Below are 15,883 nucleotides of genomic sequence, written 5' to 3' on the forward strand. Positions count from 1 at the left end.
TAAGTTTTGTCTTAGGGGGATGTTTTAATTCACGTCCGCGCTTTAACTATAAATTGAAAATCGCTCGGCAGTCTAGCTATCCTTGTTGATTGATAAACACTAGAGAATGAGCAGAAGGCTAGCGAAACTGTTAGAACTTCATGTGCACCTGGAATATGCCAGGCTCATACTGAATGAGCTGGCCGCAGACGCTATAGTGGAAGAAGGAAGGATGAAAGAGGAGGAGAGAAGAAAAAAAGAAGAGGAGGAGAGAAGAAAAAAAGAAGAGGGGGAAAAGGAGAGAGGAATGGCTGTACCACAGACACAACAAGGAAATTTCAGAATCCCAGAGACAGAAGATTGGGATTCTGAAGCCACTCATTCCACCTCTGCACTCCCAGCAAAAAGAGTGAAAGGAAATTGGAGTAGGAGATGCGTTTGCGGTGCCAGGCCGGGGAGGTGCAACCATTAACCAGGTGCCCTGGAGTTCAAAACAAACAGCCCTTTTCAGGGCTACCCAATACTCTAGAAAAGATATAGTAATCCATTTGCCAATGTGTGTATGTATAGTAGTGTGAATATAAACACTGACTCTTTTTTTAACTAGTGTGAGTGTATGTGTTTATGTATATGATTGTGTGTTTATAAGCGTTAGCATAAAGTTAGTGTGGATAGTAGATTATTTTGCGTGTGTGAATGGTAGATTTTGGGTTTGTTTATTGCTGCTTCGCGTATGTGAATAGTAGATAATATGAGAAGAGAAAAGTAGGGGATGTTTTCCTTCACGTCCGCGCGTTGTTTGGTCATGATCTAAGTATAAATAAGTTTTGTCTTATAGGATGTTTTCCTTCACGTCCGCGCGTTTTAAGTGATAATCTAGGTATTATAAGATTCGGGTCTTAGGTGATATTTCCCTTCACGTCCGCACTTTTCGTATAAGAACCCACAACGTTCGTCGTTCGCATCATTCTACAAAGAATAAAAAAGAAGATGGCTTCAAACCTCCTTGACAAAATGAAAAAATTGCAAGACGTCCTGGACAATTTGGGCATGATGGAGCAAATGTTAGTTAACCTCAACGAGGATCACTATTCTTATAGTCCCCATCGAGTGAAGATGGAGATCAACAATTTAAGAAAACTAAAGGAAATTATCAGTGATCTGTTGAAAGAAATAAAGGAGAATGAGGATGAAGAGGAAAGGATAAGGATGAGAACATGGAACGAAAAAATTGAAAAGGAAGAAGAAAATGAGAAGAGGAAGAAAGAAGACGAGGAGAAGCAGAAAGAAGAGAAAAAGAAGAAGAAAAAGGAGGAGGAAAAGAAAGAAAAGAATAGAAAAAGTGTAGGACAGAAAATAAGAAGCTGGTGGAGAAACAGAAGAAATTAGAAGAAGAAGAAGAAAACCAAAGGTCCTTTTCAGGGCCACTCCAATATCTCGAAAAGACCTTGACTTTCATTGCCTACCCCTTCTTATTTTTTTTTTTTTTAAAATAGAGACTCTTCCCTGTTTCAATTTTCGCCTGTTCCATTTCCATAGACCCATCAGGTCGGGACCGTATTAAAATAGGGTCCCGACCCTGTTCCATTTGATGCTCAACAGTCCCAAATTCCCATGTTAAATTTACATAGACCCTATACAGTCCCAGGGTGGATAATGTTAAATTTACATAGACCCTATACAGTCCCAAGGTTTTTGTCCATGTTAATTCCCACAGACCCTATATCGTCCCAGGGGTTTTGTCCATGTTAAATTTACATAGACCCTATATCGCCCCAAGGGTGTTTTTAATGCTAATTCCCATAGACCCTATATCGTCCCACTTTACTACTTTTAGGATAGGTCTTTATGTTGGTCTGATACTCCGCTGTATCTGAGGACTGTCGATCTAGAGTATGACAGATTTATATCCCAGCGGGATACCGTCTTGTCGACGCCTGGTCGCCAACTAGATCGTCGACTGGGTCGTCTTCTGGATCGTCGCCTGAGTCGTCGACTGGATCGCCGCCTGAGACAGAGAGATAGAGGTCATCCCCGACCAATTTTTTCAAAAATGTATACAGATATTACAAAGCAAAAATGTTTTGGTGTTTCATGACACAGCAACACAAGTAGAATATGTAATGCCTATGCAAAAGGAGTAAAGTATCCACACAGAGACGCACCACGGTAGCCAACACTAACTGATACAACGGTAGGATTCGAACCTGTATACTTTCGGTTCCCCCCCCCCCCCCCCCGATAGGCCCAAATTGCCAATGCGGTGAGTGCATCATGTTCATGTTCATCGTACGGCTCTAAATCGTGACGTTAGTCCTTTGAAGCTGCTTCGTACGATTGCACAAAACCGCTCAGTGCCAACGAATTTAATTTAGCAGGCATGTTTGTGATTTTAGGAATTTTCCACTTTTTAATTTGAATTTTCGAAGTTATGGGGATTCAAACTTTTTGTTAGAAAAACTTTTCTGCGCAAATTAGACATCATATTTATTTTATGTTACTATAGCTTTAGGCCGTTCATTAGATATTTCATCTTTCTAATGAATTTTCTAAGTTTCTGTGCTTAAATGTTTTCTTATGAAAATCTGTGTATCCAAACCACTTAGGGTTGTTACGTTGGAATACAGTTGTAGATGACCTCGTAAGTACATTCAATATTGGAATTCACTTGGAGGACTCTATACTTTTAAACTTGTGTTAGAGCTTTTATGATTATTGGGATTTAGTTCACAATACTGTAAGTTCCTCTTACGTTTTCACTTTGTAACTTAAAGAATTAAATTCATTTTGTGATTTTAATTAACTTGTTTGGTTTCACTACTTTCTGTTTCTTAGTTTAAGACTATAGAGTCGTAACACTACATTGGGAGGTAATAACTGTGACGGGGACTGAACCGGAAGTAATAAATGTGATCTGAGTCCAGACGAGAGTTGCAAGGTACTATTGGTGACTATCGTCGCCCAATCACAATACATATCATACGCCGACCAACTTGGAGTTCGTGTCTGCCTGTTAAGTGTAATCATTTTTATATTTCAAACACGCGGGGCCATTATTTTGATTATTTTTATGATTTACTTAGATCAATCTAATATAGCTCTTGACGGCAATTATATATGTCCCTGTTATTCAAATTCGCCCTCAGTAGTTTTGCCCCTGTTAAACAGAAAGGTTCGTATTCTTGGTTGTAATTGAATTATGTGGGTATAAACCTCTGTCATACTTAAACAGGGTATTACAGATTAAAAATACACGATTTTGATGTTCGATAGTTTGTTTTCTTTCCCTGGAATAAACTTCTATATATTTAAAGATATATACTGACATAAGTATTTTTGTTCTGGAAGAGGCCTGGCTCTCATCAAGGCCACCAGGTCCCGGATCCGCTTCTCCTAAGTGCAGAGCAGAGAACCAGACTAGCAATTGAACTCATTCGGAACTTTAGTATGCGAATAAAGGAAACAAGTGTGTTTCATCGTTTGAGAAGTTTGCGACAACAACGGTCTCTGAAATTATATGTATTGTCCTTGCGAAAACTACATTACGGTAATTAATCTTAACTGTTGCTTCATTTAGTACATATCGTATGATGGCATATGCATAGACTGTTACGTTGCACAGGAGCGTAACTTTGTTCCTGCAGGCAAAATAATGAAAATTCGCGAAATTTGTACGTTTCGGAGTCCGTAACTTCGATTTGGTCAACTCAGAAACATCAGTATGGCTTGATGAATAGAAAAATATGTCAGGAGTGAAACAAGCCATATATTATGGTCGTGTGCCTTAAATGACGGAAATAGCAGAAGGAGATCGAGGGTCAAGCGTGGAACGAATTTTTGGAAGTACAACCTTGTCACTTAAATAGTATGATAGACAGGGTCCTATGCCAGAACGAGTCATGGGTAATCTGATGTGATTTTGTTTTCCTTCAGATTATTACTTTTTTCAACATCAAGCTCGCGTTTTAGTTTTTTTAGTCAGACTTCACTTTCTTGTGACCGCTCCGGTGGCCTAGTGTTCGCCTCGGAAGCGGGCGATCGTGGGTTCGAACCCCGGCCGAATCATACCAAAGACTTACATAAATGCTACTAACAGCTGCCTCACTTGTCACTCAGCATTAAGAGGTTAGTGTTAGGACTGATCAGCCTGGTGTCAGTACAATGTGACTTGGTGGGACAACATGCTAAATGTTTGTGGCATGATGCCCCAGTACTAGACATCACTATAAACTGCCACACTGCAGACATCGTAGCGATGTGACTGAAAATTTGTTAAAGCTACATTAAAAATCCAAATAACACACACACACACAAAGAAATTCTATTCTTGGAAATGACAGAATGAGCAAAACCAATATAACTAATGATAATCTGGGTGCAAAAACAGGAGCAAATTTTCAGTTTGGAATGAAAAACTCCCAACAGTCCCCAAAAAATCGTTAGAAACAATGATTCAGCACCATGGAGCGCTACTTGATTACTCTATGAAATGCTACCATATATAGTCACTTATAAGTCAAGTTGGACTGCATACTAAAAAAAGATCCTGATCTGCCATAGCACAATGCACCTGCAGATCAGGTTCAGTATTGTTTGTTATACTGGTTACTCATAACAAACTGCACAGACCCAGATCTGCTGGCCCGTTATACAAATGCAGATCTGGGTCTGTGCAGCTTGTTGTTGGACTTGACTATAAGTGAGTACATATGGTGATTAAAAACTTAAGATTTTCTGTATTGACAAAAAATTACCCATAGTCTTTATTGCTTTCAGCAAATAGTTTGTTTTTCATTGGTACTTGAATGACTTGAAAATTAATCGTGCTTTTGAAAGACTTTAGACATTTTGAAAACTAAAACCCATCCTGATAGAAGTCTGACCTTTTCTATAATGTTATTATGATTTGCTGAACCAGGAGGTACATGTCCATCAATTTGATATGTTGTGTGTTCCTCAGTAAATTTTATGCAATTCAGGTTTTAGTGTCCCCACATCCAAAGTTTTATGCTATTCAGGCTTTGGAGCTCCCATGTCAAAAGTTTTATTCAAATCATATTTTGGTGTCCCCACAAAATGTTTTGTGCTATTCAGGTTTTGGTGTTTCCTCATCAAAAGTTTTACGCTATTCAGGCTTTGGAGCTCCCAGATCAAAAGTTTTATTCATGTTTTGGTGTCCCCACAAAAAGTTTTGTGCTATTCAGGCTTGGGTATCCCCACATCAAAAATTTTATGCAATTCAGGCTTTGGAGCTCCCACATAAAACATTTTATACAATTCAGGCTTTGGAGCCCCGACATTAAAAGTTTTATGCTAGTCAGGCTTTGGTTTTCAACATAAAAAGTTGTTTGCAATTCAGGCTTTGAAGCTCCCATGACTTCAAATGGTGCCCCATGATGAAAGTTTTATGCTATTCAGGTATTCAGACATTGGTGTCTTCATATCAAAGTTTTATGAAATAAGCAAATGCTGTAATCATCATGTTTAAATTTTAATAATTATATTGTAACATATGGCAGCAATTTTGATATTTTGACTTAGGTAAAGAAAGAGCTACAATTTATTAATGAGTGGCCCCTTTGTGCATGAGTTGAGAGAAGGAGAAACAACAGATATGCAAAATCACATATATACTTATACACAGCTTCATAGACATACATGTATGCACACTGAAAATGATGGGGAAGTATGTAGGAATGACATAAACAAGAAGAATAGTTTTAGAAAAAAATAGAAGAAGATTACCCATGTGTGATGAAGAACAGCAGACAATTCAAGGGAGAATATATTTGTATATTTTACTGATGCACTGTTTGCTCTTACTGTTCAGAATCAAAAGTAAACGTAAAGATGTTAACAGAAGAGGTTATTAAATCAGTTGAATACACACACATGACATGATTCCACCTGTCTGAATTTCATGATTGTGATTTAGGTTTTGATTAATGTAATTTGCCAAGTTCTATTAATGAAACCTTTTTGTCACGGAGTTCATATGTGAGCAAACATTTCTGTACTTTTTTATGTTTGCCTCCTTTCTCATTACCTTATAATCTCCTTTTACAATTTTTCCTTCCTGTGAAATATTCCAGACAATCACGCATGTTAACCCTATTTTCTGTGGCTTTGGAATAAAGTGGAATAAAACCAAAATAAAAGCTAATTTATCTGTGGCATTTTCTAATTTGATTTATGACCTTACACCTAGCTCTGCTATTCCACGCAAAAAGGTATTATCTGGATACCAGATAACACCCAGGTGAGGAATGGTTTTGACCATATGACCCATACCTCTGTTGCATAGTGTGAGGATTTCACTTTTCAAATGGAAATTAATTCTCCTTTTGATACAAGATTGGTGAATATTGAAATTGGTAATCTAACCAGTAATTCAAGAATTTCAAAACATATTATCTTTGACCAAACGAGCCACCCTTGTTACCTTAAATTTTGCAGTAGAAATATACTTGGCTTTGTTGATTATTCTAAAATATTTATGTCCACACTTCTGCCCCCATGCATCATGCTTTCTATCTTCGCTTCTTTACTTAGTATTTATGCAACCATTAAAATATTGCAGCTGAACGTTCATAGATGTGTAGTAAACATTTTATCTTTCACTGCTTTGAAGATTTGAGAAAAGTGGAATCTATGTCGTGTGCCATACAAGAAAAGCATGTTAAGAAGAACATGCCAGAAGTGCAGGAATATGCATGTCTAGCTGTATGTGCATCAGGTTATGTTAGTTTGTGTTTAATTTTGTCTGACAGAATTTTTAATCATTCTTTTTCAGAACTGGATGTTTTACCGTCTTTCATTTCAACATACTTGAGGATCAGTTATGGACCCTTCTTACTTTCCAGCCAGATCTTGCATAGACTATATGGACGATGAACAAAATTCTACTGGGAGTCTTTGCATTGCACGATTTCAGCCACTCAATCCTAGTTCTAAATCTCCTACTACTTACATCCATGATAAAAGTTCTGATATAGATGATGATGATAATTTAGATGAGAGTGAAAGTAATGAGGATGAAATGGAAAACGATGAATCGGAAGATGCAATATCAGACTCTTCGAGTTATAAAAATGGGCATGAAAATCTTTCCATAAAGACAGATGTATCTAGCACCAATTCCAGTTCAAGATCTTTTCATCTGGAAAGGATTGCAACTGACCACATCATTGAGGATAAATATGGTCTTGACAAAGACTTTAAATCAAAGAAAACTGCCAAACAGCAGCCTTGTTCTGAAATACATGGGAAAAAATTCAACAAAAATAATGCCTTTAAGCTCCACTTTCAAGTCCACAATGATAAACGACCATATGTTTGTTATATTTGTAATAGATCATTTACCCAACGAAAACATCTAGAATTCCATATTGATAACCATACAAAGATAAAACTGTATTGTGAAATATGTGGCCAAAGGTTCAAGAAAGCTAAACAGTTATCCAAACACTTACAAATACATTCTGGAGAAAAGACTTACAAGTGTCAGTTGTGTAGTCAAGGTTTCATAAAGAGTAGTGGTTTATATTCACACCTTAGAAGCCACTATTTAATAAACCCATTTTATTGTGCTGCTTGTAAAAAGACCTTTACACGAAGACAGAACCTTAAAGGTCACCTAATCAAGGCTCATAACCTCAGTGATGAAATGGTCACTTCTGTTTTACCACAAAAACGAAAAGCTTATGAACACCTTCAAAAAACCAGCACAAATGAAATTCATAAAATGTTTGTGCCCAGACACTTAGATTCACAGACCAGTTCAACAAAAGATAAAGCAACTGACCCAAGTATAGGTGCTGTTGGACACTGCAGTAAATCGAAAAGTAGGCATGCGGTTATGGTTGTCGATAGTGCTGCTGACTCCCTGGATGTCTGTAAGGCTGACCAATCTGGACCACTTGGTGTGGAAATCAATACATTATTATTTGATCAAATTAATGAATTACAAGGCGAAAATAGTGGTGGCACTAAATCCCAGACTGGATCTAGTTCCGAACATTTTGAATCTCAGAACTGTCAGAATAATACAAACGTGGATAGATTCAGTAAAGTACAGACTAATTCTACTGAAAATCGGAGGAAATTTCTAGTAGAATGTGCAGGTGATAAAGATAAGAATTCTGATTTTAGCAAGAGCTCTGATCCATATGTGGAGGAGTTGATAAATGCTGAAAATGGCTCAGTTAGTAAAGACACTGACAGTACTTATTGTAATAACATAACTGAGTTTGACCTTGAAAGCGGGATTCCATTACCCAAACAGCCACCTTATCCTTGTCCTTATTGTGAGCAGCAATTTTCCAGACGGAGTAATCTAAACGTTCACATTAAGATTCATTTAGGTGTCAAACCCTTCCCCTGCCCTACCTGTAAGAAAAACTTCAACCGCAAATCAAATCTAAAAGTTCACATGGCAAAAGTTCATAACTATGACAAGAATGCTATCATGGAGCGTTTGAAAACCTATTACATCGACAGTGAGAATAATGCTCTGGCAGATACATGCCAAAATAATACTACAGAATTAGATGGAATAGAGCCTGTGGATGTAGCAATGCCCACCTTAATCAAAGATGTGGCAGATAATGAAGGACAAGAAAAGCATTTAGTAGCAGAAAGCCAAGGGCAGTCTTGCCATTATACTTCAGGTAGTTTGCTTGCTGACAAGTCTGCAGACAGTTTGAATGCTAAAAACCATCTTTTATTTAGTGCAGTGCCGGGATGCAATTTTTCAGTATCTTCTTATGAACCATGTTCAAGCATAAACCAAACAAATGAAAACATGTATTTACACAGTTCTGACCATTATCTGCCATTGTATCCCACAGAAGACAACAATACCTACAATACTGATTCTTCAGATACTTTAAAGGAAAATATATTTTTGTCAGCAAACAATGATGCTAACCTGCCTCCACATGATGCAGAGAATACTTTTCAAAACGAGCACAGTAGTGAACTTAAAATGAGTTTAATAAAAGATGAGCAAATAGACAAAGAATTCAATCTGAATTTTCATTCACAGATGCCTTCAAAGGTGATGGAGAATCAAAGTGAAATTACCTCAGATTTAAAAGATTTATTTACAAATGATTCAGTGTCAAAGACTTATGAATGCAAAATTTGCAGACACAAATTCTCTCGCAGAGGAAACTTAATGGGACATTACAAAGTGCACTCAGGGATACGTCAGTTTGTTTGTCCCATCTGCCAGAAATCATTTACCCGTAAATCAAATTTGCGTGTACACTTGGTAAAAATTCATAATATGACCGAGGCAGTGTCAGCACATCTTTCAGAATTGGGTAAACAACAAGAAACTGGTGCAGACATGCAGGAAAATTATGATTTGTCTGCAAATTCATTTTATTCTCATTTCAATTCAAGTACACCCATAGCACAGATAGAGAGACAAAACTATGAATGCAGCCAATACTGAGCCAACAGAGTTTGGACCTAATTGTAGGTATGCCATACAGCAACAAAATGATGCCAGATTGGCACTACCACACTGATGCCACATTTGTGCTATAATAATGCTGCCACATTGTCACATCACATTGTCATCTTGCAGAGTAGAGCAATATTATGGCTTTTAGCTCCTTGAGTTCTCAGATATAAATGCTGTACAGCAGTGCATTGATCTGTACAAGACATTGATTGATATAAATTAAATGCATAACATTCTTTTAAAATGTATACTAACTGAATGTATTTTAAAGAGTTTAAGCATCTGAATAAATTTGGTTAATGCTACATGTATTTGCTTCAGATCTTTTAAGGCATATTTCATCTTCTTTAAAAAGGTAGAGTAATGTGCATTGGTTAAGGCACAATTCATCCTTCTTACAAATACAGGGAAACCAGATAAGTCAAGACACTTCATCTTCATACAAGGACAGGGTAATGTACATTGGTTAAGGTGCATGTGTTGGAAATTCCTCTCAGTCTATGCACATACATATTTTAGGACAGAATAAACATAAAATAAATACATCAAATCCTTATCTTTAGTAAAAATTTACTGTTGTAACTCTTAAAAATAAAATTAGTTATTTAAAATTGTAAACGGGCAACCCTGCCCCCTTTATGAGTAAACCCTTATCTAGCGTAATATTTCACCATTTTCTACTTGATTTGCTACTCAAATAATGAAAACATGTTTGCAGTTCAAGTTTCTGCACCATTTAGAACAGAATGACTTATTATTAGATATTCTTTTTCTTCTTGTCTCTGATGATCACATTCATTTTCTTCCAATAATGGCCTAATTATCTGTCTAAAAATCCTTTTGTTAGAACAATTTATGATCTAATTACTTAAAATATACTTGAGGGAAAAAAATGAAAATAAGCAGTAAGGTTTATTCAGAAAACTTGAGATAATCTCCCAGCCTGAAAATGTAAAACAGTAAATATCCGCATTCTGCATGTATTTTCATTTACAAATTAGAAAAATGATAGCTGCTTCTGTGTTCTTTAACTATATATTTCACAAAATCCATCATTTTTATTTTAAATTACTGCAACCAATATACTAATACATTAGCAGCTGGTCAGCTCATTTTAGAATGACTGAACATGTGATAAACTAAGGCTTTGTTCAGGGGAGGTAATGCAGTCATCACATTTGGACCATCTAACTCTTTATTAATTTTATCATGAATATTACAAAATAAACAACACAACAGATGCACCTTGGGAGCGATGCATCAGCACAAGAATTTCATCAATCAATTGACTCTTTTGGAGAAAGTTTACTTGGAAATTTGCAAATGAGTGTATGAACAACTTCAAAAGATGGTTTTAGAGATAGGCCAAGAACTAGAACAATTTCTACATGTAACTTGTATACTGATACTATATCTAAATATATGGATCATATTTTACAACTGTTAATGAAATCTCTTCCTTCATTTGTCAAAGAGACTTAAGATTTCATTACCAAACTTAAAAATCTCTCCTGAAATTATCGGAGAATCTTTCCTAGTTACATCTGATTTAACTTCACTCTACACAAATATACCAAAGTGATATAATCTTGATAAAGATGAGCTACATGAAGACTATCGAAAGAAAACGTGATTTAATAAAACTTGTGCTTGAAAATAACTGTTTTTGAATTTGGTGATACAAATTACATGTATATTTACATAGCTGCGAAGTGTTATTTTTTTCTTTTTGTCCTGTATTTGGATCTGTATACGGGTGAACGTTTTTCTTTTTAAAAAATAAAAAAAATTCCTTGCAATTTTTCCTGGCAGTAAATGTATCACATGTATATAGGGATATAGAGTTCTAAAATGTGTTGTTTTTTTTTAAATCGAGGCTACCATACCTGGGTTTATCCAACATAATGGATTGTGCAAAGCCATTGCCACTATCACTGTATCTCATCTTCGTAATAGTCAACTTCTAGTCCTGTAGAAAAGCAAAGCTGAAGATTCAGAATTTTTTCTCCAGTAAAGAAAAGAAAACAGGAAGGACAATTATGCCATCAAGTTTAGATTTGTGAAGCCATCTAGTAAACGAGAAAACTTTGTGTTTTGCAGACTGTGCAGTTATGATTTCACTACTAAGCATGGAAGCACCCATGACAAAAAAACAGCATGAAAAAAATAAACATGATCTTGCTGCTTCATCATCAACGCAGCCTGAATTAAAATTTATAAATACTAGAGAGACCCTTGATTTAATTTGATCAAAAGTTTGTTTAACTAAATTTCTTTTAGAAATGAACCTTCCTTTTTTCAGTTGCTAGAGTTGCTGGCAATTTATTTCACACACTTTTTCCAGACAGTAAAATTGCACAGGATTAATCGTGTGCAAGAACAGAAACAGTTCAGTACAAAATATTGAACAGAATTCAGATAATATATGAAAGATCATATTACATTAGAATCGATAATGACAGAAAAAACTGTGTGGAAAAGGCTCCTATAAACAGCCTGTGTCTGAGTATGAGTGTGTTGCACTCCTGCACCTTCTGAATGGGCACTCGAATTCATAGAGTACATGAGTGCAAACATAATATAATAATAATGAGGACTTTGTATAGCGCCTAATTTTTAGAAGCTCTAAGCACTTTACAACATTAGACAACATCTATAACATAAAAAAAATATATAATGATATTATTACAAAAAACAAACACCATGAAATTAGAAAACAAAAAAACATGCTGAAAATAAATATTTAAGTTAGGAAACATTATTAAGTTTGTTCTTGCAGTTGAAATAAGTGAGTTTTAAGAGCGCTCTTGAATGAGATCAGTGTGTCTTTGTGTCTAAGTTCAGTGGGCAATTCATTCCATGTTGCTGGGCCATGGTATGCAAAAGAACGTCCATATGGCTTCATTTTTTTGTATTGGGAATAATGAGTATATGATTGTCAGAAGACTGCAGTGTTTCCCTTTACGTACAGTTGTGCGTCAGGGACACACGCTGGAGAAAATTGACGCACACATTTTGTTGCCATGCGTTTTTTTGACGCAAATGATTTTCATAATATTATCAGGATTTATTTAATACCCAATGCATTGGACGATGTATGGCATCGTATATAGTATAGGCATTGACTGGTTCCCCGCTTTGTTTGCTCCCTGCCTTGCGCTCCTCTATTGGTATAGCAAAGTGCAACGCAGGGAACATACAAAACAATGAACCAGACTAGCATAGGCAATGTTATGATGGAGTAGCTTCCCCTAATTTCGCAAGCTTCTCGCGATTTCCATCGAACTCGGAAAGATGTCATCTAGATGTTTAATCTCAAGGCTTGTTGAACAAGAAAGTGATCACCAGATTAAAACGTCATGCACAAAAATGCATTAGCGAAGAAAGTGAAAGAAGCAGAACACAAAAGAGTAACTGTGGAACTAACTTTAATGAAAAATAGAGAAAATAATTCCCTTGACTGGAATACGGCACATTCATTATGATTACCGGTGCGACTTCTGATTGCGTGATTGCAAAGACTGCAAAAGTGAGTAATCTTTTCGTGACAGGATTTTAGAATTTTCAAAAATCTGCCCTCGTTCGCCATAAGATATCTGGAGAACACATAACCTAAGACATTATTTCACAACAATGAAATCAGTAAACTTGCAGAGACAAATGCGTTTTTTGGATTACAAAGTCAGTGGGTCATTGCAGATTTTGTTTGTTTTTAACTTTTGCTGCAATAAAAGAAAGATCTTAAAGTTCAAGTGTAACTTATTAGAAATTAGATGAATCATTATCCTCCTGGATATTTGAATAAATGTGTTGTAGGACGAAGTACAATGAAACCTATGATAGTATACATTTTATGAAAGGCAGTAAATTAACTCCCATTTCATTAAAAAGATTTGGCTTTCTGTATTGGCTTATATGTAATGTGTTGGGCTATAATATTGCTTGAGGAGACTGTTAAAAGTACGACTTTAAAAAAAATGAACTAATACAATTATTCTTTAAATGGACAATGCATCTGTTCGTTAATTGTGCATGTTGGTATATTTGTATGTTTAGAGATAGAGAGAGAGTATGTTGTGCAAGTTGCAATATCCTATTTGAAGCTGAAAAAGTACGAGTTGTATGAAAATTTGTCAGTATTTATTTGGCCCCCACATTTTTTATTTGACCCCCAGTTTTGACACCAAGGGTTTTTTGTACCCTCAGTTTTACACCCCTGGGGGATACACTGAGAAGAGGCGCTTAAGTATCTTGCTGGTGTGTACACATGGGTGAGGTCGGATAGGTATGGAGTCCGTCAGTGAAATGTAGCACAGAGAACAAATTTTGTGTTTGATTCTGGATCGAATGGATAGCCAGTGTAGGGTACAGAGCAGCGGGGAGGTTTGCTTTGATTGTGGTACTCTAAGTATGATCTGAGCAGCTGTGTTTTGAAGTTTCTGAAGTAGATATTGAGATGAACCAGACAGAATTGAGTTACAATATAGTCCAGTCTTGAAAGTACTAATGAACACAAGTGTTTTAGTGGCATCAACTGAAAGATATTTGCGAATGGAGCTGATGTGTATCAGCTCAAGATATGCTGCTTTGCATATGTTCATGACATGTTGATGCAATGTGAGAGTACTGTCCAGAGCAACACCTAGGTTTTGTACTGATTGTATGAATTTGATGTTGGTGTTGCTGATATTTATTGTTTGAGGTAAAGGATGTGAATGAGAAAGTCTTTATGTTGTGATCAGAATGGCCTCAATTTTATCATCATTCATCTGCAGCTTGTTACATGTCATCCATGATTTCACATCAGAAATGCACCTCTCAACACATTGGATGGTAGCATCAGGTTCAGTTGGGTGGCTAGATTTGTATATTTGGATGTCGTCAGCGTACAATTGGTGAGACACTTGACGATGATCTATGACACTTGAGAGAGGCTGAGTGTATAGAATGAAGAGAACAAGTCCAAGAACAAACCCCTGTGGAACACCACAATATAGATTAACTGGGCTGGAGTGTATTTCATTTGCAGACACAATTTGTGTCTTGTTGACCAAGTAGGACTCGAACCACGGTAAGACTGTATCATGAATGCCAAATACTTGCTGGAGACGGTGAAGTAATATATCATAGTCTATTGTGTCAAATGCTGCAGACAAATCGAGGAGGGTGAGGACTGTAATCTTTCCGCTATCCAAAGCAGAGAGAATGCCTTTAACTACTTTTAGAAGAGTAGTTTCAGTACTTTGACAAGGACAATATGCAGATTGTACATTGCTAAAAAAGACTGTTTGAATTCAGATGAGATACAAGCTGGGATAGAAGAACCTTTTCTAAGATTTTTTATATGAATGGGACATTAGAAACTGGGCGGTAGTTCTTTAAATCATTATGGTTGAGTGTTTGTTTCCTCAGCAGAGGCTTTACAATGGCAGTTGTGAAAAATTATGGGAATTCTCCTGATGAGAATGAGGTATTAATAATATCAGTTAGTGAAGGCAATACTGGATCTAAACACTCAAGCAGCAGTGATGTTGGAATTGGATCAAGTTCACATGACTTTGGTGCACTCTTCATCAGGATTGTACGTACAATATCCAGACAGGTTCAAATGCTGCTAATGGTTGCCGCTCAAATTCTGTACCCCAACTGCATGGTGATGACGAGTCAATTGAAATTGTGGTGTCAAGCTTATCTCTAATGGTTTGTACTTTGTCATGGAAGAAATTTGCAAACAGGTCTGGAAGGTCAACTAGAGAGAAGGTAGTTGGAAGTGGTGTAGATTTGTTCCTTGACATTAGCTTGTTAGTAATCTTGAAGAGCTCTTTGCAGCTGGAACTTACCATGATCTTAGTACTGTAGTGGGCTGATTTCGCTGCATGGACTATGTTTGTGACGTTCTTCTTAGTAGCTTCATAGATTTGCTTATGAATAGTGAGTCTGGTGGAAAGCCAAAGCCTCTCAGCTTTACGGCAGTCTCTTTTAGCAGTGCGAAGCTGGTCCCTAACACTGCTTTACCATGGAGAACACTTTTGAATTGATACTCTGCACTTGGTGGCTGGGGCATGTTTGTCGAGCAATAAACGCAGGCAGTTATCGAGCTGTAGGAGGTAAGCAAGTTGTTTGGTTTGCTTGGATCTCATGCATTAGTTTGGTTCTATTTATCATACGGAGGTTTCTCTTAGTAGCAAATAAAGGTAGAGGGTTAAGGACTGAAATGTCAAGATGGCATATAATGCAGAGGTGATCTGATGCAAGTTCATGGGATACCAGGGAAGACTGTAGAATATTATCATCAAGTCTATGAAGAATCCAGTCTAAAATGTGACCGTGTTTATGGGTGGGTTGGTTAACCTACTGTTCGAGGTTGAAAATATTAATGGAATCTAGGAGTTTTGATGTGTTTGGGTTTCTGTGAGAGTCAAAGTGAAAGTT

At 36.6% G+C, this 15,883-nt stretch overlaps 1 protein-coding gene across 1 annotated transcript; it reads left to right on the plus strand.

Annotated features, from left to right (window-relative positions):
• The first annotated feature begins 3,419 nt into the window (after positions 1-3,419).
• LOC149771426 (uncharacterized) lies at positions 3,420-9,756 on the plus strand. Its single transcript, XM_089948471.1, has 2 exons — positions 3,420-3,526; positions 6,773-9,756. Exon 2 carries the CDS (start codon positions 6,821-6,823, stop codon positions 9,437-9,439), a length of 2,619 nt encoding a protein of 872 aa, XP_089804597.1. The 5' UTR covers positions 3,420-3,526; positions 6,773-6,820; the 3' UTR covers positions 9,440-9,756.
• Positions 9,757-15,883: the final 6,127 nt, after the last annotated feature.

This window comes from Sinohyriopsis cumingii, unplaced genomic scaffold (genome assembly GCF_028554795.1).
Source record: "Sinohyriopsis cumingii isolate HCF-2022 unplaced genomic scaffold, ASM2855479v2 utg001869l, whole genome shotgun sequence".
Taxonomy (NCBI): Eukaryota; Metazoa; Mollusca; class Bivalvia; order Unionida; family Unionidae; genus Sinohyriopsis; species Sinohyriopsis cumingii.